The 24,348-nt window shown below is 50.3% G+C and overlaps 2 protein-coding genes across 2 annotated transcripts in view; one reads left to right on the forward strand and one right to left on the reverse strand.

Annotated features, from left to right (window-relative positions):
- LOC131215821 (calsyntenin-1) overlaps window positions 1-16,406 on the forward strand; it is a 68,109-nt gene extending 51,703 nt beyond the window's left edge. The window contains exons 5-8 of the mRNA XM_058210217.1: window positions 5,608-7,729; window positions 7,861-8,332; window positions 11,075-12,344; window positions 12,424-16,406. Of these exons, the coding sequence (XP_058066200.1) occupies window positions 5,608-7,729; window positions 7,861-8,332; window positions 11,075-11,078 (2,598 nt within the window). The 3' untranslated portion in view covers window positions 11,079-12,344; window positions 12,424-16,406. The remainder of the gene's footprint in view (window positions 1-5,607; window positions 7,730-7,860; window positions 8,333-11,074; window positions 12,345-12,423) is intronic.
- A 326-nt stretch (window positions 16,407-16,732) lies between these two features.
- LOC131216192 (farnesyl pyrophosphate synthase) lies at window positions 16,733-23,873 on the reverse strand. Its single transcript, XM_058210611.1, has 5 exons — window positions 22,866-23,873; window positions 19,195-19,501; window positions 18,405-18,766; window positions 18,104-18,330; window positions 16,733-18,022 (listed from the first exon to the last, which is right to left on the reverse strand). Exons 1-5 carry the CDS (start codon window positions 23,093-23,095, stop codon window positions 17,841-17,843), a joined length of 1,308 nt encoding a protein of 435 aa, XP_058066594.1. The 5' UTR covers window positions 23,096-23,873; the 3' UTR covers window positions 16,733-17,840.
- Window positions 23,874-24,348: the final 475 nt, after the last annotated feature.

Below are 24,348 nucleotides of genomic sequence, written 5' to 3' on the forward strand. Positions count from 1 at the left end.
CTACTACTACCACCAGCAGCAGAGCGTGGCCCTGGCGATATTGCAATGTCGGCTTCTCGGGGCAACGGCAACGCGAGCATCATTTCCGCCTATGAGAAATGCTCGAAATCGAATGCCACGAGCAACAACTCGGGGCGAAGCGAAAAAAACCCCGTTTTGCCCAACCAGCCACCGCCACGGGGCTGTTCGGGGAATTGAAACGAGAAAACTTGAAGCTATTTCCTGGCCACAGAAGGAACTGCTCCTCCTGTTTTTTTTTCTTCCCCTTTTTGGTACTTTCTTCGACTTCGACTAACTGCCGAGTAAGGGAACGGTCGGTCGAGGTCCGAGGCTGGCGGAGGCCTTCATCGCCATCATCATCAGCCTTTGGCCGCCACTGCCCCCGCAGCAACCAGCACACCCTCGGGGGCCAGCTACCGTAGTTATTTCCTATTTCTGCAATATTCTAGACTCGCCAAGAGGAGGGCCTTTTCTGGGTACTCCTGCCAAGGTTCTGCCGTGTTGACAGCGTTCGATTACTTCCCCGGTCCTACCGCACCCCGTGTCCGAGTGGCCTACGAACGAGTTCTGACCCCCGTGTTACTGTGGGGCCCCGTGGCAGAACGATGGAATTACATTTCCCGCCGGCAAAGGTGCGCCGTGTCCCACCGGAAACTGGCTGAAATCGAAAGGCAGACCGTCGGCGTGTGGTGTCCTTATTTTTCGCCCAACTTGTCTTCGGTCGGAATTTCGCACGAAATCAGTCACCCGAGTAAAAAGCCGATGGACGCGGAAAGATGTGCTCCTTCGAGATGGGCGTTTGCGATCCTTGCGCCCGGCCGGACACTGCCCTGACGACGCCCGGACAAACCCTCCCAGGCCGACAAAACGGTTTGTCTTAAGCAGCAACCACTAGAGTTCAACACTGCTGATGATTGTGGTGGCTTTCTTTGCTGTGCTCTTCGTCTTCTTCTTACTGGTGTGCATCCTTTTGCGTGACGTTTGGGACTACCCCGTGGACCCCGAGAAACCGCAGCCATTTGTCATCGTTACCGGTGTAGGTCGGAGGCAGGATCAGGCAACGCTGCGGCGGATTGTAGCTACACCGGAATGTCAATGGAGAGCTCCTTGGAAGTCCCATAAGCACCCCGCGGCACTAAAATGGGCAAACATCACCACCGTGGCGAACTTCTTTTCCGGAGCGTATCGATCGGCGTAAAGTGGTGCCGTAACCGTCGTCACCGTCGTTGTGTCTTCGGCCGAAATAGGGGTGACCACCGAGGGTAAACCACCACTAATCACGTTTGAATTAATATCCCCCAATTGGATAACTTTCTTTCGGCCTCTTTGTGTACTTCGAGCCCACATTGTGGACCGGCACTTGACGGTGGCCAATGTACGAGGCGATGATAGTGATAGCATTAGTCCTGGGTCCACGCACTTGACACGGCGCTGGAATGGCGGCAGTCCCGCATTATATTTGACCACGGTTTGAATAGACCACGGTCGGTTCTGCCCACGCGTCCCAACGATTGCCACGCGTTGATCGTTCGGCGATTTGCCCTTCGGAAGAGCCTACAGCAAACGTCCGCGGGCGAGAAGAAGCCTCGGCACGCAGGACGTAATCAAGAGCGATGTATGATTGCGCCACTACGAGAGCCCAGGTTTGGTTCTTCTATTACATAGGGCTTTTTCTTCATTCTTGCCCTTCGCCGTCGTCGTCCTCCAAGGACGGTCCAACCCAACAAAGTCAGCCGTGCCCGGGCGCGTATTTATGAACTTCAGTTGGTGCCTCTCTGGCTGGCGCGTGCTGTACGGAACTTTCAACCGGTAGGCATAGACAACGGGCCTAATTGAATGTTAATCCGTAAAGGAGTGTGGCGGATGTTACGTGGAACGTGTTGGTTCGCTACTTTCGCCACTGGCACACGTAGCAGCGGCTGTTTGCTGATGCTGTTTCTCTTTCGCCATCTATCTGCCGGCCCAGCGAAAGACCCAGCGATCTGGCGACGGTCTGGCAAACATGCGATAGGAACGACGACCATACGCCCGTCGCACGTGGTATGTTTTGTGTGTGGTTTTCCCTCATCAAGTATTACGTGTTTGACTTTAGAATTCACGTCAAGTGGAAATTCTACCCCTCACGGACGGCTGATGCCACGGACTCGGGGAGCGTATTTTATGGAAAATATGTTGGCATTTTTCGACACTAATTTAAGTTATCAATAACACACAATTCAATAACAAAAATTCAAAAACGTTAGGCAGTGATTCCAAAAGAAATTTACAATACGCCTGAGTTTATGCAATCGTGTGTACATTGTTTCGAATCTAATATGATCCTTAATAAGGACGGATCCTTTATTAATTGTGATTACGATGATTCCCATCGTAGAAAAATTCGAATCAACCTCCTGAGCCACGATTAAAAGTTTTATTTATACGATTTATCTGATTTCTGCGAAAATGTTCAAAATAGTTAACACATCATCCACGTTGATTGCTTGCAGCATAATTTTGACCGAGAAAAGGATTTTCCGTTACTAAATAATTGCTATCAATCAATAAAACCGAGCGGTAGGTGGTATCGTGTCGATCTTGGGTCGCTTCAATCAACCCCAACTACCGTAAGGCAACCAGCCCGGGTTGGTTGGCTTCCGGCGGGAGCTGTTTTCACCCCACTGCCCTGACAGGCATTGTGCGGTTTCTTCGCTGAAATGAAATTGACTAGCATCCTGATTCTAGCGAACGACCACTAACTCCTTCCGATTCTATTCCGCACAAAACTCATCAAAATGTGCGAACCTTCACCGGAGTTCCCCCCAAGCCACTGGCCGCAAGCGAACGGTGTTGGCAGGCGCCATTTCTCACAAACCCACACGTACGCTTCTCGCGGGTCCAAAAACTAATCGGACGCGAAAATCCATCAAACTTACACCGACCTGCAGCGAGTAGTGTGGAACCCCGGCCACAAACCCGGCTGATAGGTTTTTCATCGCGCAATGTGCGGACTTGCGGACCGCGAATCAATTCCAGCAAGTCAGCGAGTCGGCGGCACACGACGCTTGCCTTGCGGCTGTGTAGAGCGTCCTGGGGGCATCCTCTGGGTCTTGCGCAATCAGGGTAACCGGACGAGCTTTTGAGTAGTTTTCTCGTGCTGTACGCAAACATCAATCATGTCAACAAAACGGCAATTTTGTAGGTGCGCCACCATGCCGCCGCCATGTTGTCGCACTGAGGGGCTCCTGAATCTGGCGGCGGGCGGCGTACGAGGGGCGTATTTACTTGTTTGTGTCCACTTGTTTGACATTGGGCCGACCTCCACGCTCGAAAACCGCACACTACTCGCGCTGTGGGGAGGCTTGAGCTGGGCGAATGAATGTTTTTTTTTCGGCCAGTACTTCTTCCAAATTGATCGACTCACACAAATCAGGGCGCGAAAGTTTGTGTTTCACATTTGCTTGACAAAAAAGGGCACGGCCACGTGGCGCCGTGGAGAGCCGCCGAAGGATTGTTCACTTTATTGTTTGATTCATTGTGCCGTAGCTGCTCATTTGGCAACTGTAATCTCATCAGTCAATGGAACGGAATTAAATTATTCATTTCAATAGGACAAAGCAAATGGTGGCCATTTCCAGGTGTCGCTCCGTTAGGTTCCGGTGTTTAGTACTGTTGATGGTGGCTTTATTATAAAAATCCAATTGCGTCTTTAAATATGACTGATGGGGAAATTGACAGCATATCAGAAATATGTTGCCATGCATTTAGCTCAAAATAAGAAGAGAGCCAATCAAACGTCTCAAACTTAAATAAAATGTTTGTAAACTTCTTTCATATGAATGAAACAATCATCTGACCCGAACCCTCCGCTTGGACGGCTGCCAAACCTCTCCAATCTACAGCCTCACGAACCTTGCGCTGGGTCGCATGGGACCTCTCCTGTGTGTTTGACAGGTGAAATCAAATGAAGGTGACCCAAAACACACCCACACGCACGACTGAAACTAATTTCCTTCCTTGCACGAGTGCCAAAAAAATCAAACTTTCCGGTTTCGTCCCTGATCAAACCAAAGCAACGTGAAGGTGGCTCCGCCCTTAGTCAAACACTCCGAATTGACCTCAAAAAAAGTGTACCCTTGGTCAGCTCTGTATCCTTTGCCGTCCAAAGCAGCGATCCTCCCGAAGGTACCCATCAACTGGTCCCAGGGCACGAGCCTTCCATGTGCCTGGGTACCGGTTTTTTGTCCGCCTCTATCGGACGCCAATCGATAAATAAATTCTCGGAATAACGATTAGCCTGGGAAAAACTAATTTTCCCAAACCAACCTGAACTGGCTTTTTTGGGCGAAAGCGAGAATTTCGATCCCCCGAAACGTGTGCACGGACGGGCGGGCTCACCGGGAGCCTGGTCACTCCATTGGCATCGTTTGAAAAATCGATACCACCGTCGAATCGGCTCTCCGTGATGGACCAGAAACAGCGGGGCGACCATCAAACCCAACGGGAATGGAATCGAAAATGGATTCCTGGGGACACATTTCGATGGTCGGACGGACCATCGAACCAGCAGCAGCAGCACCAGGGGAGCTAGCTGTTCGCCACGGCGTGTTACTTTGTGGGTTGACCGCTTGGTGGTAGTGGCGTGTGTTTGTATGGATCCCGGTGATTTGTCGACGAAGTAAAACGAATAATCACACCTCATAATCATCGCCACCCGCCGCCACCGTCGCCGTTGGTGGTCGTGGCACCATCGTGTCCACCCCATCGGGGGGTATTCTAACGGCTTGGCTATAAAAACGGGGCCAGCTCAAGTGCCTGGTGGCGCCACCGACAAACTTCATCCGCCACGTTACCTGCTACATTAACAAAAAAAAAAAAAAAAGGGAACCACACCGATTCTCAATGGCCGCGCCGATGTCCGACGGTGGCCTGTGTTTTACGATTATTTTCTGGAGGTTATGGTAACGCCACTTGTGAATCGGAAACTTTTTCTCTTCCTGTACACCGCATTTCGGTTCCGACACGGGTGGCGGGGTGTCCCTTAAAAAAGGCCATTTTTCGTATTTGAAGAACAGAAAAGTTTTTCGTTTCCGACCCGAAACGGCCCGGGTTCGTGTCGTTTCCTGTTTTTTTTTAAATAACACGCAAATACATTAAAATTGGATTGTTACTAGGAACTGGTTCTTCTGGTTCACTGCAGGGAGTAACAGCAAGCAGTCAGCGTACTGCTCCAGGATCATGCTAACGATGGTAGCACGAAACGAGGTCCCGCGAGGCGGCTATCGTTTATTATACGATGGTGCTGGGCACGAACTTTACCCCCCGAAATTAAAAACGATGAATTCGGATTAAGAATCAAGATTATGTCCGCTAACGTACAATTTTATCGATTTGTTGTTTTTAATCAAAATAATGGACACTTTCCTTTCGCCGTTCTCGGTATTGCGGATTCTCTGTCTCCTTTCCTATTTGTCGAGGGCATTTCTTCGAATTCTCAAGAACTCACAGAATCTTCTCCTATTTCTTTGCCCACTCTGACTTTTAAGGCCAGTTTCCGTCGTTCGTCCCTGTGAAAGGAAAGAAAGGTTCAGTTCGATTGGGCTAATGATTTCGCTGCTTTCGTTGCAGGTGGACGAAGGCCGGCTCTACCAGGAGATCATTCGCGTCGAGGCTACGGACAAGGACTGTACGCCACTGTTTGGCGATGTGTGCAAGTACGAGATCCTGACGAACGATCAGCCGTTCACCATCGACAACGAGGGCTCGATCCGCAACACGGAACCGCTGTCGCACAAGATCTCGCACAATCACATCCTCTCGGTGGTGGCGTACGACTGTGCGATGAAGCAGTCGGCCCCGGTGATGGTCAATATCCGCGTGCGGCGTGTCTGCGAGGCCCACGTCATGGGGGTGGCCGAACGGATCGACTACACCGCCAACTCGCTGGAGAGCGTGTCACTGTTCCCGAAGATTCGGCTCGAGCTGTGCGATATGCAGTGCAAGGGCGAGGACATGGTGATCCAGTCGTCGGTGTCGCTCAAGACGAAGCACATCTCGTTCGGGTGCGATCGCGACGCGACCCAGTGTCTGCGCCGGTTGAGCGAGGGCGAACCCCGCCAGCAGCTGGGCGACGGTGCCGGGCTGGTCGATCTGCTGCAGAAGAACACCGACTGGACGAAGGACCTGGTGTACGACGAGGGCGCCGAGTCGGTGTTCCATTTCGACGGCAACTCGGGTGCGATCGTGCCGAAGAACGTCGTGCAGCCGCAGGACTTTGCGGCGCACCAGTTCAGCATCGTGACGATGTTCCGGCACCACAGTATCGCGACGAACGATAAGCACACCAAGGAGCACATCGTGTGCAGTGCGGACGACCACAAGATGAACCGCCACCACATGGCGCTGTTTGTGCGCAACTGTCGGCTGATCCTGCTGCTGCGCAAGGACTTTAACGATGGCGACCTGAACATCTTCAGCCCGGCCGAGTGGCGCTGGAAGATTCCGCAGGTGTGCGACAACGAGTGGCACCACTACACGGTCAACGTGGACCTGCCGAAGGTGGAGTTGTACGTCGATGGGGTGCGCTTCGAGAGTAGCGTCGAGGACCGGCACAGCAACCCGGAGGTGATCGACGATTGGCCTCTGCACGCGGCGCACGGCATCAACACGACGCTCGCGATCGGTGCCTGCTACCAGGGATCGGAGAACCGGCTGAAGCACGGTTTCAGTGGTGACATCTCGGAGATCAAGCTGTCGACCCGCGCCATTCTGACGCCGAGTCAGATCCGCTGCGGAACGGACTGTGCCGAGAAGCTGCTCCCTCCGGCCGACCACTACCTCGAACCGGAGCAACAAATTCAGTCGAACACGCAGATGAACAAGATCGTGATCGAGGGTAGCAACAAAACCAACATCGAGCTGCTGTTGCAGCAGATCCAGTACATCAATGCGAAGGAAAACCCCACGATCGGACGCCGTAACATCCAGGTAATGACCACGGTGAGCTGCCCGAACAAGAAGGCGATCCGGTTGCCAACGATCGACACCTACATCATGGTTACGTCGACCAGCAATCCTTCCGGCGGTGCTGCATCAGGATTGTCCGCGTCTGCCTCGTCGTCGTCGTCGGTGTCCGGTTTGTACAGCAAGATCCTGGACAAACCGCTCACCACAGACCAGAAGCCACGGATTGTGATCAGTGGCAACTCGAACCACCTCGTGTCGTACCCGGACATCAAGGAGGGTGTGAAGATCCTGGCGCAGATCAACATCAGCATCTACACCGGCAAGGACATTCGGCCCGAGATGCAGAAGCTGGACTCGTGCAACGTGAACGTGTTCCCGAGCCTCAACCCGGACCACGAGGAGATCACGATCGACGATAAGGACGGTGCGGATGAGTCGCTGTTCAAGTTCGACATCAAGACGAAGATCAGCAAGGAGGGTGTCGAGATGATCGGTTACGACACGATCGAGAACTACCAGCACGTGCTGAAGTCGCTCGTCTACATCAACAAGAAGCCGGCCTACTACCTGAACCGGGTGTTCAAGCTGACCTGCTCGCAGGTGGACGATCACTTCCGAAGCGCCGAGTACACGCTCACGCTGACGGTGCTGCACCCGAAGCAGCAGCCAACGTCCTCGGCGGCGGCCGCAGCAGCAGCGTCGCCCTCGTCGAACGTTCTCCTCGCCATCTCGACCGCACCGTCCGAGGGTCAACATAATGGTCCCGTTGCCGTCGATTCGCACGGTAAGCGCCAGCGCACCTCCTTCAGGAGTGTTTAGTTTCGCGATAGTTTTGCGGCCAACCCAATGAATAACCATGAATGGCTGTATTGATAAACTGTTTTCTTTCTCTCTCTCTTTCTCTCGGTCATCCAGATAACACAAATCAATACGCACATGCGATGCTACACTCGCACGACGTGCAGGAGGCCCAGTCGAAGGTTCGCACCAGTTCCGGCATCATCGGGCACGAGAAGCTCGCCTCGTCCCACTCGACGATGCTGATTGTGGTGATTTGCGCCTCGTTCGTGCTGCTAATCTGCGGTGTCGGCATTGCCCGTCTGCGCAACAACAGCACCGGAAGTGCGGCCAGTGGTGGCGGTCTGCTCGGGTCCGGCGCGGCCGGCCATTCGCGCAACACCGACAAACATCAGCCGTGCCCGAAGGTGGCCCCCGATCAGCAGCTCGATTGGGACGATTCCGCCCTGACCATCACCATCAACCCGATGCAGAACGACAACCTGTCGGACGAGAGCTCCGAGTCGGAGAACTCGGACTCCGAGGACGAGGAGGTCATCAACGGGCGCTACAAAAACGTCAGTCAGCTCGAATGGGACAACTCCACAATGTAAGCGAGCGAAATCCAATCGCACAAATCCAGCGCCGCCGGCCCACTGGATCCGGCGTTAGAATGATGTCTGTTTTGCCACCGGATGTGATGAAAGCTGAGATAGTGCCCAGCGAACGAAGCGAGGATAAAAATAGGATCCCTTTTTTTCGCCTGTAAAATCGGGCAAGGATACGAAGGGCGACAAAAGCGGTGTTCCGGGAAATCCCCATTGTTATTACTATTCAAATGGTTTCCATTTTCTGGCCCCGTTGCGCTTGCACGCTCCGGCCCCCGGGGGTCCTGAACACCGGGTGCTGTTGGCCCCCTGCAAGGGACGCACCGTAGAATGATGATCCTCTTTCCGACCCAAGCCGAGCCACGAAAAACCACAGCACCACCGGGCAGCGTTCGTCACTTCGTCCGCCCGGGACCGGAAGTAGCAAACGTAGTCGATTACGGAGAAAAGACTGTGCCAGCGTGTGTCGCCCTTCGTCCGGGTCCGGTACGGTCCGGCACAGTCCCCGGAAAACTTTCGGACGAATTGCTTCCCCCGGCGCCGCAGATCCGCTTTCTGGTTCTTCGGCACCACGATGATGAACTTTGAATCACGCTGCCAACGAGCTATCCCGGGACATCAGCGCCGCAGGGGGGCACCCAATACCGGCCACAAAGGAATACGCGTGGACCACGCGTGATGAGCAGGAGGGGGATGCGTTGTAATCGCTGCGCCGTTGCGACACTGTCGGGGACCAATGTGTGTCCTCGTCCGGTCGGTCGGTCCATCCGGCGATGTCCTGCGGGCGTCAATTTGCGTTTTGCGCCTCCTTTTGTGTAATCACATTCACTTCCAAATCCTCTCTCTGTCGGTCGCGCAGCGTGTGTCTCGGATCGACGAAACGCGAGTTTTCGTCCGCTCTCGTCATCGTCGTGTCGTGTCACAACGAAATGAAATGACACATACTGGAAAGCTTTTCACAGACTCCCCGCGTATGCGTATGACGAATTACGTTAAAATTGATGTATGACGAGCGAAGCGATCGATCAATTCGGTACTGTCGATGAGTTGCTCCATGAGGCAACAGGTAACTGGCCTCGTTATGGATGCTGCATCACGCGATGGTTGGTGTCTGTTTAAAAAAACACGTTTCTGCGGCTCTTTTCCACTTTCCGTTTGTTTTCGAATCCACGTGAATCGAACTGCTTCGAAGGATTGAGAACGGATGATCGATTGAAGGGAGCCACGACAGGACGTTGGTGGCGATCCCTTGGCGACGATTTTTCATCGCCCTAGAAATAAGTCTCCATAAGCCTTCAATGGGTCCCAACTTTCGGCGCTTTAGCAGGTTTTGTGCGAGTTTTTCGTCCCCCCACCTAATCAATCCTTTCCAGTGACTTAAAAGAAGATTCACGCAAAAAAAACTCACTGCGGACCGGAGATCGTGCCAGATGTCGCAACGGCTGCGCGATGGTCGTTCGCCCGCGAAAACCCGCGACATCTGTCTCGCAAAAACTCACCGTGAGCGACTCTCTCAGCGATTCGGCCAAGAGGAACAGTCGGCCAGCTGCTTTGCAGCAAAACCACCGGAATCCCGTTCCGTGATTAATGAACGAATTAATAATTCATGAAACAAAACTCCTTTCAGTAGAGTGGTTCCAGTATCATTCGCACAGTTGAATAATTTCTGACAAAGCTTCTTCGCCTACTACGGTCGCCTGGTGCGTTCGCATTCGACAAACGCGGTCCGTTTCGCTCTGTCTCTCTTTCCAGGCAAGGCGGTAGTCCGTCGTAGGCCTTTGGCGAATTAAAGCGAAAACTTATTCATCAAAGTTGACGCTGGATAATATGATAACGAAAGGCAAATTTTTGTTGCAAACCACTGAAGAGCGACCAGCCTTCGAATGATAGAAGCAGCCCAACCTAACGGATTGAGCACACGTGCGACACGTTTTTCGGAGCGCAACAGTGTTTGAGGTGATGAAATCATTTCCTCTTAACTCGAGGACGACGCAAACGCCTACGAACCTGTTGAGTTCCCCCGAAGAGTGTCCTCCACGAACACGTGTTTCCGTTGTTGTAGTCCATTGTAGTGTAAATATTTCTCTTGCCAACATTCCCAGCGTTACAACGATGTTTCCCGGAATCAGGTACGTTCCGGTCAATTCTAGTGATTCACGCTTGCCGTAGCAAAATAGTGTACACCGGCAAAGGTTACTAGCTCGCGGCGTCATAGTAACAGAATTTTCCTCAAATTTCAAACCAACCGTACGTTTGGATCAAAGTTGGCTTGGGTGAAACAACGACGATGAAGGGCACACAGTACTGTGAAGCAATTTTGATGAAAGTGACCCGCGGAATGCCGCTTTAAGTGGCGTATTGTTCGGTTGATGACTCCATCAACCTGTGCTCATACTCTGCCAACACTACACTGTCCCGTTCAATAGACACCGAAAAGAACAGTAGGGGCAAGCTTACTTTATTACGACACTCGCGGTTGCGGTGGGCCAATTGCGCTCCCGCAAAAGGGCCAAACAAAGCTTTCAACATCAATAATAGGATAATGAGCGGCATTAAATCATGCATGTTTGATTAAACATCCATTACGCGATGAGAGGGGGTCGGATCTCTAATCGGTGGCCACTTTTGTGCCCCCGTAAACCGCGGGCAGCTGTTGGTAGTCGGCCGACCCTTCGGGATTATCGCGCACGCGGACGTACACACATGTAATTCCCTAATGGTGTTGTCTTTTTCCTCTTTTTCAGCTAAATGAATACATCAAACACTTTAAAGTATGACAGATTTATTACACTACACAACACCCATCGCGGGTCACCACCAGCGACACCGTTCGAAGAGCAGCCCCAACCACCCGGCAGCGCAGCAGAACTCCCCGTGAACCAGTGCGGCGAGACCAAGCAAGAAGAAGCCTATATATATAAATAAATATATATATATAAACTGTGAGAATGAAATCCCCATAAATTGTCCCAGCGCCAGTGAAACAAGCTGCGGCGCAGCGCGTCGATCAGCCCAACCAAAATCTGATAATTTGCACTTCGGGGGGTCACATTATCTGGCCACCACTACACAACCATTACCCTCCGGGGGGACAGCACAATAGGAACGGATTATCAGCCGCCACCCAAAACATCCTTCTCTCCGAACGCGGGAGGGCCCTGCAGGTCCTTTCCGCTGACGCGGAGCCGCACACACGGCGGACGACCCACTAAGGGTTCCGCGTGGTGATATGGTTTTGTTGTTTTACACAAATGTCCCCCGGGCGGAAGGCAGCCTCTGTACTTAATGCAGCAATGATGATGCAATCAGTGTGTGCGGCACTATGGGAATCGCTTATGGCAAAGTAACACAACGCCGCAGCGCCAACAACATTCATTTCGAAACGACACAAGCGAAAAAGAGAAAGATGTGACCCCCAGGCGGGGCCGAAAAGGGAAAGCAAGGGCAAACACACCCATTAAACTAACGATCAGCTTAATGAAAGTGAACACAAAAAAGGATTCTATATTATTAAAAGCAGTAAATACAAAAGTCCACAGAAAGTGAAGGAGAAAATCCCTCTAGCTATACGCCGCCGAAAGGAGAGAAGCCAGCGACGAACGTAAGCGAGAGAGACAGAGAGATAGCATAAACGGGGAGTAATAATAAACGTAAAACGTGTGTAATAGTGTGTGAGATGTATAAATTGATAAACAGAAAGAGAATCACGCGGCACGCGGTTTACGATGCTGCTGCTGATAAGACGGCTAATTATAGTATCACTAGCACCTATCACTACAAGAGAACGACGGAAAACAAAACAACAGCTACTACTACTACTACTATTAAATACTACTGCTACTACTGTAACTACCACTAAATCTACGACCCCAGTCAGCAACGGAGCATGGAGAGGACCCCCAAGATTGCTGCGCATTCCACCCAGATTTAGTAGCTCGAAAAGAACGTTGCGTCCTCCCCAAGAGCATCCGCCGGCGCGCGACCTGTACGGCAGCCGGAGCCACGTATCGTGAGGTATTGCCTAAAACCGACCCCCCCCCCCGTCGACCCCGACCGATATCTAACATGTATTTTGTCCTTTTCCAATCTGCAGTTGTGCTGCACCTCGTTTCGGATCAACCGGTGCTTCGTTTGATGGTGGCGGATGACGCTGGATGAATCTCTCCCGAAGCGACCGACCACCGGACCTCTGTGAGAGCGCTGGCGATGAGGTACCACGATTGAGCATCTTTCCGGTCGCTTCCCAATGTCTTCTTTACTTGCCCCACATGCCTCACACATCTTACTTTTGAGCGCGCGCCGGAGGCTTCATTTGGGTGTCTTGCCATGCCATGCGTCGTGCGTGCCATCGTGTTCGCGTAAGCCGATTTTAGCAGATTTTATTTAGGTGTTTTAATCGCGAATAAAGTGCACAAGAAGACATTTTAAGACACACGGAAAGAAACGGCAACGGAATTGATTTGTACGCGCTCCCGAAACGAGAATGGCGTTTGATCTGCAGTTTTAGTACCCACAGCACACAGCACACTTCAGAGCTTCTTTTGTAGCACATGGCGATGGCGCAGGACACAGGGCAGATTTTGGCAGACCACACCAAGTAAACAAGTAGGACGTTAAAGAGGGGTTGGGAGCTAGTAGGTTGCCGCCCGTGTGTACCGTCCGCGCGGGAACCGCAACTCTGTGAGGGCAGGAAAGAAGCGAAAAAACAAACTATGAATAAAAGAAAAGATCCCTGACCGCGCCACGCCGGACTGGGGCAGGCAATTCCGTTCCCAAACACTTTAAAATGTGTGTGCAATCGTGTTAAGGTGAGAGAATCTCATCGTGGAACGCTTTCTGCCATGCGCCCGCGCTCCGTGTCCGAGTCCTGGTGGGGCTACCACCAGGTGGGTCGTTTGGTTGCGACCCCACACAAACACTTTCGTTTCACTCTCACCCCCTCACCCCGTTGAAGGACATATCGTATTTGCATAAGCTTATTACAGCAGTAGACAAACAGCGGCAAACAGGAACTCCGCAGGCCGGTGGTGTCGTATATGTATGAGAGGTATTAAAGTACGTTCCGAACCCCTAGGAATGATAAGTAAACCTTTCGCGATTTCTGGTATGCCTCTTCGTGACTGTTCGGTGTTTGGCCGCTTGGGGCCACCGTGTGATGAAAGAAATGGCCCCGAGTTCCCAAGTGGTGGAAATCGTTTTGTGTTAGATTGATTGAGGGATGTACACCGTTTAGTTGCTCGTAGATTCTCGTGCGAATGTGTCGTTGGTCAATGGTTCCCCCGCGTTAGCCTTGTAGTGTCTGTTTTCTGCTCGCAATGAACTCATCTGTTGACGGCACCCGAACGGACTCACTGGAGCCTCGGACCCAGTGTCGTCCCTCCGGCCAGTGGCGATTGTTGCGATTTGTGCGTGCGTAAGAGTAAGCCCAAATGGAGCGTGAAGATGAGGATAAGGGTCGTTTTATGCTTCACTTGCTGTGTAACGCTGTGGCACCACCGCGGTCCACGCTCTACGTCCATACGTTTGGTGGCCCCTTTTTCTGGCTGAACAGTAACTGGCCTCCATGGGACTGTGAATTCAACCACCCGTTTTCGGTTTAATTGTCCACCATGAAATACTGGGGCAGCTAGAAGGAGAAGAAAAATTGTTGTGGTGGGCTGGCCAACATGACACTCAGCACTCAGACATTTTGCACCGAAACACCACCCATTAGTGAAGTAATTTAAAGCAACACTGGCAAGCAGCAGTAGCAGCAGCTTTCGAATTTTCTGCTCGACAAACCGTCCAATCGAAGACAAAGCGAACTAACTCAAAGCATAAACCACACACATAAGCCAGGTTCACACAAATCTAAATCGATTTAAAGACACTAAATAGTAATAAAATCCACTTCCATCACGTCCATGGCGGCACCCGAGTGAGCAAAGAATTTAACGACCCAGAACTGTTTCATGCCGCGAATGGATTGCGAATGATTACTTGTGAGCCTTTTTTGGTTTCTTTCGTACTCGTCTTCGGTAAGATTAAATGTCGATATGCCGCACAACTCGCCGCAAACCATCGCCAGTACTATCTTTCGTAATCTCTACCGCGCTTGACTGCTGATCTTCGAACAAACAGAGCAGGGGCACTGTCGGACGATCGGACGGAAAATGCTATGCACACAGAAACTTAAACCATTCTCAAAAAGGGATCGATGTTTGAACATAAAACTTAAAAGCTACGCCCATCTCGACGGGACGGGACGCCGGGTTTGGCCATTTTTCAAAGGAACACACAGGCATTTAAATAAAAAAAAACTAGAGAAAGAAGCGAGAATATGCAGAATGTATGGCAGATTCTAGTTTAACATTAAATTACCGCAAAAATGTGTATATTGAATAATAGTAAACGGTAGTGGTGTGTCCCGTGTCGTGTATATGTACACATTCGAGGGATTATATGTAAACTGTACACAATTGTGGGCACAGTTCCCGCAAGTCCTTTCCCGATTTTAGACCCGATTTTGGTTCTCTATGTCCTGATGGTGAAAGCATAAAAAACACAAAAACTGGATGGAATCGAGATATAAATGAAAGCCAAGAGCAGAACATCGTAAAACACGAACAAGTAGACACACACATACGGGGGAAGAAAATCAATCAAAACAGGAGGAGGCAATCGGAGGGTGTCCAAAGGACCGCCGCGATCTCCACAACTGGATCTTATTGCGAACGATCAAGCAAATGTGGATTACGGAAAGTCGCTAGTACATGATCAAATCATTATCAACGGAGGCGGCGAACAGGAATCGGGAAAATGGCACAATGATTGAGAAAAACGCAAGAGAGAGTGTGAGAAAGAGAGAGAGAGAGAGAGAGAGAGAAAAGTGACCCGTTGAACTGTATAATGGCAGGAAACAAAATTACGATAAGATAGTACGCTTCCTTTTCAAAATGAACGTAAATAAAAGGACGCAACAGATTCTAGCAAATGGAACAGCGCAGTAAAGAAAAAAATATATATATACAAATATATATAACGAAACAAAACGTAGTGAAACAAAACCCAAACCAACAAACTGAACCATAAAAGATATTATCATATTGCTTTTCTTACCAGCGCTCGAAATCCAAACCCTACGCTTGGAACAGTCCCAAGCAGGCTTATAAAGGACATGACACAAACCTATCTACCATTAATGGCGTGGAAGATGGAAACGGACGCGGCCGGTTTGATTTTGTGTAATGAGAACAAACTGAATTATAAAACTGAAATAGATTTAGAGCAGCAAAAGTGAAAATCCATATATACACTTATATATATATACAGTATGTAAACGATTGCCCACAAACCGGGCACAAACGGCATAAATCGAATTTCCAGTTCATGGCGCCGGAACAGCGCGTCAGTGTGGGAAAGGAAGGCAGCTTGTTGTTTGAGGATGGTTCAAGGCTTGATTTTTTCTCATTTCTACGTCACACAGTAAGCCATTCTATCCACAGCACTCCGTTACCCGTTAAAGGCATTCTATTGACAAACACTAAAACGGGACGATATGCGTAAGCATTTAGTAGAGTAGGTAAAGAAGGGGACACGGCCCGTGAAGGTTTTCTGCGGTTTTGCAGTGTCCATCTTGCCCCCGAACATAGGGACGGGGTCCGGTGTCGGTGTTGAGGCAGTGCAGAGTATTTAACACAAACAAAAACCACCCAAAACTGGTGTTTTGCATAAGGTGCGCTGGTTAAGCAAATGCTACAAGCTCTTTTCCAGATCTCTATCCAATCCAGGCATTTTTTCGTGGCCACAACTTGTCGCGTGCTTTTTCTGACGTAGCTTAGAACAGCAAACCAGTACGGTGTTTCATCGGATGCAATCGGTGTTTATGGTTGGCCACCAATATGACCAACAAGAAGACGGAGCTAAACAGAAAGACGCAGGAGGTACGCCCTTTCGGTACGACAGGATAGTAACTATATAGTGAAACAAAAAAACCGCAAACCCAAGTGGATCAGCATTAAGCGGATAGATATGGCTGCAAAAAAAAACAAACCGGAACAGACCGATATACTCCCTGTAATAATCCCAACTATTACTTGTCCGTTTTTTCGTTTCATTTGTCGAATAAAATTTAATTAATAAAATCAAACGTACGGTCTCGAGTTTCAGTATTCCTTGAAAATTTCATTAAATCCTTGTTTTGTTGTCAAATCACACGTATGTTTTAAGAAAAATGCTAACTATATGGCGTAATCCTCTGCACTTATCAACCCACATGTGACCCAGCACTATTCGAAATACTTCGTGTGGGTTTGAAATATTTCACACATACGCAAACTTTAAAATTTGACCGTTAATTATTCAGCCCGGCCACATGTTACGTTTTTCGGTTCGGAAAACTAAGGAAACACAACGCAATCTAGTATTGTCTCTTTGATACGTTTTTTTTCTATATAATACGTAATCTGAATCTAAATCCATTCGAAAATTAACATACGGCTTTACCTTAAATTCTCATTCTAAAACCTACCCATCGCGTTTACACTTTCCCACTGACGCCGTCACTTTCAGTCCGACTCACTTTTGAATCTCTTTCTCACATTTCAAACCAGATTTCCTTCTACGGTACGCAACTCAATCGACCCTTACGTCCATGTCCATGTCCCCCCGGGAGTAATGCTCTTTTTCTCTCTGATTAGTATGTAAGGTTAGCACAGTTCCAAATATTATAGGCGTAAAAATGATTGCTGCCTCTGTTCACACTCCAATTCCCTCGAATCTCAAAAACCTTTCTATTCATGTGCCGAGCAGCAAAAATGGTGTGCCTAAAATGCTAGGTGCTGGTTACTTTTCTTACCCGGTGGCCAAAAAGCTCTAGTCCGCGAACTCGGACGCAAAATGTACTGAAACAGACTGCGTAATTTTCTTCGGTTCCGTAAGTAGATGAACTCGAAAGTGCACAAAAGAAGATTTGGGAAAGTTTGATCACATTGTTTCCAAAATAAACGTAAACAAATTTTTAAACTTTGTTTTCGCTTTTGCTATTGGCGAGAGAGATTTTCTGAAAATCCTCGGCCACAGTTTCTACATCCGGCGGCATTAGTGTCTCAAAAAATCGTACCATCCTCTTTTCGTTGTTTTCGACTAACGTACTTTTCCTAACAAACTAACGTTCGTGTGCAATAATCTTTGAGCGTATTTACAGTCGAATGATGCGTAGGTTCTCTGTCCCTCAGAGTAACGTAATGTTTGATTGATGGAAAACACGACAAAAATGAACATGTATCGATGAACAAACTTTGAAACGATAGATTCAAACACTCTGCACGCGCAGGGTGACACCGGATAACCTCACGTGTACGGCATGATCCGTATACGGTGTTAATTGTGTGTGCTCCTGTCCTGGGTTCATTTCCACACAACCACGCTCCCAAGGTTCGGATACAATCTAAAAGCTTTAGTTTTGGACTGCACGAGAATGGGAGCCATCGCGAATCGGTTGGCGGAAGGATAACAGTAGTGATAGCAGATTTATGCATCGCGCCGGTAGATTTTCTCCATTATCTTGAAGAACAATTCGTGCGGTAAGCCGCGCGAAATTTGCTGAATGTGCGTTTTGATCATATTGTACGACTCCTCCTCGTAGATCGCGTACGTTGTGGGAAGGCCGAGCTGTTCGTAGAGCTTCTTAACGCGTGCAATCTTCTCCGGATCTGTGAAAAGGGGGCAGAACAAGAGCAGTTAGATAGGAAGAACACAGCAGTGCCAGTTTCGCTCGATTTTCACTCGTTTACCATGTGAGCCGTAGCACGCCTTCATGACTTGCTTCTGCTCCTCGGTAGCGCGCTGCATCGCGACCACCGCCAACCAGCTGCACTTGCCCTCGGCAATGTCGGTACCGACCTTCCCGATGACGGCCGGGTCGCCGAAGCAATCGAGAAAATCGTCCTGTGCCTGGTAGAACTGCCCGATCTCGAGCAGGATCGTTTTCGCCTGGCGGAACATTTCCGGATCGGTGTATCTGAAAGCAGAAGGATCACGATCACGTTAACGATCAGCACATCATGGGCCAGCCCGTCAGCATCAGCTCCTTACCCGGTCATGTGCATCGCCATGGCCACCGGGAGGTAGAAGGTGTAGTAGGCAGTCTTGTGGAAGACGATCGATTTGTAAATGTCCATCGTGTACTGGGTCACATCCAGCGTGGCCGACTGCAGATCCAGACTCTGGCCGATCGTCGTGATGAACTTCATGTTGCTGAACTCCTCCAGCAGCCTCGGGTAGTACGGCTCGTTGCCAAAATGCTTCTTGAGCACGTAGAAAATGGCCGCATCGATCATGATACCATCGTTGATGGCCACCATCTTCACGTCGTCCAGCTTGTGCCAGCACTCTTGGCCACGGCGCATCGTGCTCCCGTCCATGATGTCGTCCATCAGTAGGAACATCGTGTGAAGCTGGAAGACAAAGGGACACAAAACAAAACCCATTAGAATCGTTCATTCGCTGGACTGAGCGCGAATCACACGGCCGTGATAAATCCGCGCAATTTGCGTCACGCGCAACATAACCCCTGCACTCTCTTTTCGCCGAATCTAAGGTCAACATGCTGCTGACGCGTTCGACATTCGGTTCAATGGGCGACCGAGCGCGCGTTATCAACCGAAAACAAAGTCCTAAAAACTTCGCCGCTCTTCTTGGTGGGTCACTTCTTCTTCCAGACAAGTAAAATTTGCTATTAACCTGAAACTCTACGACAGCCTGAAGTTGAGGGTGATCTTTTTTGTTACGCGTTACCGAATCGAGGAGCTACAACTTGTCTAGAATTCTTACATAAAACCTATCGCCAGAAGGTTCGTGTGGGTCGTCCGAACGATAAACTCACCATTTCGATGCACCAGCCCAGGTACTGTGCCCGGCGAATGTTCTCCGGAGTGATGTCCTCATGTTTCGCCAGCATCCGGTACGCCAGGACCGAGGCCAGCCCACGGTTCTTCTTGCCCTTCGGCACATTGTACTGGAGGGCACGAACGAACCACTTGGTGGCGACGTTCTTGTCGAACTTGCGCGCGTACTCGGTCAGATCGCGCACCAGATCAGGAAATACGGCCATAAACTCGCGGCTTTCGCTCTTCGGGACGGCCGTCTGAGCTGCCGCTTCCGGTACGGATGAGTTCAGCGTCGAGAGTGTTCTAGAAAGAGCGAGACAGACAGAGAAAAAAAGGATTAGTGACGCAGAAAAGATGATCTTATGGGTGATCACTATCAGCACACGTTTTGGTTCGGTCCCAAAACAGAACTCCCTGCGGGAAACACAATCGATTAGCGCTTTGTTTTGGATCATTAATCGCGGCGTTCTATAAAAAGCGGTAGCTCATTAGCAGAGCGCAAATTAAATCTAACAAACGGGTTCCACGGTGGCCGATGATCATCGGCTTCTTAGCGGACTTCTTAGCAGGTCCATAAAAAACGCAAAGGTTCAAAGGTTGGCCAAACACGGTGGGCCCACAACAAATTTGGCACTGATTTACGAATCAACGCCACACACATCTGGAACGGGCTTACAGCGCCGTAGACATTTTAATGACTCTGCACGGCTTATCATTCGAATCGGGCCGGGCGCGCTGCTAATCAGTTAATTCATCAACATAAAGCAATGCTAACAATTTGTCACCAGATTTGTGCTGCATTTTTGGACGACGGTTACCTATTTCTGTGCTATTCACCCGCTGGGGCCTCAACAACAACATGAGTGACACGGATTTTTCAGATCCCACCCCGGGTGTGAAAATGACGTTCTCGCACCTCTCTCTCGTTTGCGCACGTTTTCCACCTTTATTTAGGCTTTCCGTTAGCGCCCAGAAACGCTAGGATCGCGGCACAGATAGGCGCGCGCGACAGGCGCAATACGATATGCGTGTTTTACAAATCACAATGTTCAAAGCAGCCTCCATTCGGCCGGGCGGTGAGATCAGCAGCTTGGCGCGATTGCATAAATTGAGATCCTCGCGGGCGCGACCGTAGCCGATAGGGAGATTTTCTAGAAAGGAACAACAAACCAAACCGCCCACAATGGAGATCATTCAAATGCACGTACGTAAACAACGCGCGAGCGGCCGCTGTTGTGAGTAATACAAAAATCTTGATAGCAAGGCCGCGCAGCGGCAGCGAAGGGAGCAAAACAAACCCTACGAAAACAAGAAAACCGGTCATAAATATTTACGCCTTTCCGTGGAGCGGCCACAACAGACGCGCCGGGCCGGACCGGAGTATGCGACGACGCCGCTAACCGTTTTGCAGCCTTTCAGCGATCATATCAGCGAGCACACACCGTGGGGTCGGCTTTATCTTGTGTGTTGACCTTCCTCTTCAGCCCTTATCAGTCAACAGCAAAAGTGTGTCGTAAAACTGAGCCTCTAACGGACAAGCGTTTTTCTTTCTGGAACATTGTTCGCCCGTCGATCGCGCCATTTTGAGACGGATTAACGATGGATTTCTCGAACGGTCAGCCACAGCGGTCAGCCCGTACCAGTTGGTGGCTACTTTCTCCTACGATCGATCGCGCGACAGGCGATCACGCGCCAGCAGGCTGCTGCTGCTGCCAACCAGTCAGGAAGCGCGGATATCGTACGACCGCCAGGAACGCCTCACCGCGCCGCACATAAATTCCAGGCAGCGGCCGCTAACAAAAACACGCCACGCACCCATCGCGGGGCACACTCACCAACATCGCGAAAGGCCGCTCCGCGACCGGCTTTTTGACCTTGGCAGTAACATTTGTGTAGCCTGGCACCGCTTACCGGCCCCCCACAACACAGCTGGCGTTAGAATGGCGGCGTAGCGTCGCTTCGCGCTGGAACCGCATTTCATTCCGGAGGCGCAATAACGAAACCGGGCGAGAGCCTTTTCCTCTTTCACATGCCGGGTTTGCGGCCCCGACTAGAGGGGCGCCCGTGTGTTTTTTTGGGCCGATCTAAACTGCGCAGTAAAATTCGTATCCAGAACACACAGATGAGGGTGATGATGAGGCGCTCGATAAAAACCCCTGTTCTCTGTTCATCAAACCCCTGTTCTCTGTTCATCAAACCCCTGTTCATTATCTCGCAATTTTTGCAAACATTTCGGGGACATCGTCGGGCTACTTAGCTGTTGGTGGGAATCGCAGCTGATAACAAGACACGGTTCCCCACGTCGAAGGTGACGCACTGCGTGAGCTTCCGTCACGTACGTAAAGTGTGAAGTTCACACAGCCGTCCGCCGGCAAACATGTGTGTGGCCAGCGCGCAATGGCGTTGTTGTGCGCGTTGCGATGGACCCCCTCCTGGGCGGGTGGGCCCGTTATGGTCCGGTTTTGTGGCGAACGTTGACTCTTCAAAGTTTGGCGTGTGTTTCGCATTCGCCTCAATTAGTGCGCTGTCTCGAGCCGATGTTGCTGCCATCTCGACGGCCGGCCAATTCGATTGGGTGCGGAGAATAGTTAATCGCTCGGTCGCAACGTCCAGCGCCCGATTGGAAACAGGTTTTTGTAACACATCACGCTAGCTTCGAATTTGCGTTTGTGCATAATTTTATCTCACACCACACCACTACGTGATGAGCATATGGGAAGGCGCGGTTGGAATCTTCATGGTCGATAATCATCTCCCTTCATCGATGGGCCGAGCGTGGCAGAGTCAGCCATAGCACGCGTCGCCGTCGCATGTTTTCTCTTCGCTCAAGGACTGCTTTGTTTGCTTCGATCTTGCTGTGGGGTGGTAAACACGGAGACGCACCTTACCTTTGCTGGTGACATTACATCGATGTTTCCTAGCATCACAGCAACGAACGGCGGTGGCGATGGGTAAAACAGGTTTTGCGCTATTATTGCACAAAAAGAATGACTCACTCAGGGCGGCTGGCGATGCATTCTTCCAACCACCACCCAGCCCAACGAACCGGGAATCTTGTTTTGACGGAATCCAGGAGAGTATCGCGTGTGCCAACGCAACATGGAACAGCTGTGTGTGCGTGCGCACGTCCATGAACGGGTTGGATTTTCACGGCAGAAAGAGGTCAGAAGAGAGCGGAAAAACAAAAACAAACGGCCCATCATGTGAATCGCATTCATCCAACGGCAGAAGCGCCGAGTGAATATTTTCGCATCTCGTGGGTCCGCGCACACAGCCGTACATAAACGGGCTTATGTGATCTATTTTTAGCGCACGGAAATGTGTGTATGCGTTGTCGCTGCTTGGTGTGGCTCCTTTCCAGCCACGACACGAACATTGATGGAACGACGTCGTCAGCCAACAACATGGCATGGACCTGATAATATCCCGGCCCCGGTCCGTAGATTGAAAAATGGAACCGAACTTTGGACTCCGAAGGCGCTCCAAAAATACTGATTAAATCATCACCGCCGGCCGGTTCTTTTATCGTCCCCTACTGAAGTTAGTGTTCCCTCAATGAAAATGTCCAAATTTGGCCCCTCCGTTGTCGGGGGATTTTATGTTGGGCACGGTTTTTTGTTGATGGAAAAGCACATAAATTGTGAACCCTCCCAATTGGCCTTCTTACCTTGACACCTTCTTCAGTCTTATCTGTTGCTTGCTGTCGCAGCTACTGCGAGCGCTCGTCTGGTTCTGGTTGTCAGTCCGGATCGTCATGTAGTCCGAATTGTTCACCTCGCTGCTCTTGGAGATGCCGCGGCAAGCAGCAGCCACCAGGAGGGCGGTGGGCTGTCTGGCCCCCCCAAGCAGGGCCCGCGACAGCTGACCGGTCGACAGTTGCGCCAGTTTGGAAAACATTTTCGTGCCTTGCTGGATCCTCTCGCTCTTTGGTTCTTACGGCTTTTTTGGAAAAACTAAATCAAAACACAAGCAACGCCCTTCTCTACCGACAGTCTGCTTCCAGGTTGGCACTGCCTGCTACGGTTTTCAGCTCACGTTACGTGAAATTTCGATGCCGACGATGATGATGTGGATGGTGGAAAGCGTGTTTCTTTTTCTTCGATTTCGACAGCGTTCGGTGGCAAGCGTTTAGTGTTTCTTCATCGCCCGTCGTCGTCGTCATCCAGCGGCGCGTTTCGTTTTATGAATTTCAGATTATATTCGGAATCCTGTATTAGTTTTACTGTGCCCCCCGGGGGAGGAGGCCGGGCCGGCGAGATAGCGCAAACCGGTTGAATATCTTCGCGTCTTCTGTTTTGGATTACACACGCTCTGTCTCTCTCTCTCTCTCTCTCTCTCTGTCTCGTTCGCTTTCAGTCACGAAATACGCAATGCTTTCGAAACACTGGAGTTTCACACGTACGTACACAGACACAACTACAACCTGCCGCACCTACTGCTGACGTCACACTCTGTGGCCACTTTCTTCGCCTACTTTTCTTTGCCGTCACAGGCGATACCGTTCGCCAATGTTTGTTTTCTTCATGCGCGACTGAGACAAGTGGAACGAACCTTCTTTCACTGACAATAAGCAGGGAAGCGCCGTCTTAGCGGGTATTACGTAAAACACACTGAATCGTTTGCTACGAAGTTCCGATGTTGTTATTATCTTGATTATAGAGATTTTGAGCTTTCATCTCTTGGGCGAAGTTCCGAAGAAACTGTGCCTTCTTCGACGAAGTGCATCTCTTTTTGAGCGAATCAAAATAAAAACCCGACACCAATACCAGCAGCACCGAGCGTTCATCCGAGCGACAGAGGGAGTAAAATCAGCCTCACACGTCGATGGCAAAACATCGTTAAGCCTTTGAAAACTCGCAATTTAACCTCGTAGTGACTGTGTTTTAATGTAAATATCGTTTGCACAAACTAATCCAAGCAAGTCACCGCATTAGAAAGTATGATCCTTCAAATTTGTTTAAGATAATTTGTCAGCTCTTGCGTTCGCTATCGCATGGACAATAAAGTTCATCCGGCCGCGGTGTTGGTGCGGGCACTCATCTTTCGCACGCATACCAGCACACGAGCTATGTTTCCTCTATGCTCGAATGTTTACCTCGCTGAGCTTGTTCGTGGTGTTTGGAAAATTTTGGAATATTTCGATTGTACCT

Source organism: Anopheles bellator, chromosome 1 (assembly GCF_943735745.2).
Source record: "Anopheles bellator chromosome 1, idAnoBellAS_SP24_06.2, whole genome shotgun sequence".
Taxonomy (NCBI): Eukaryota; Metazoa; Arthropoda; class Insecta; order Diptera; family Culicidae; genus Anopheles; species Anopheles bellator.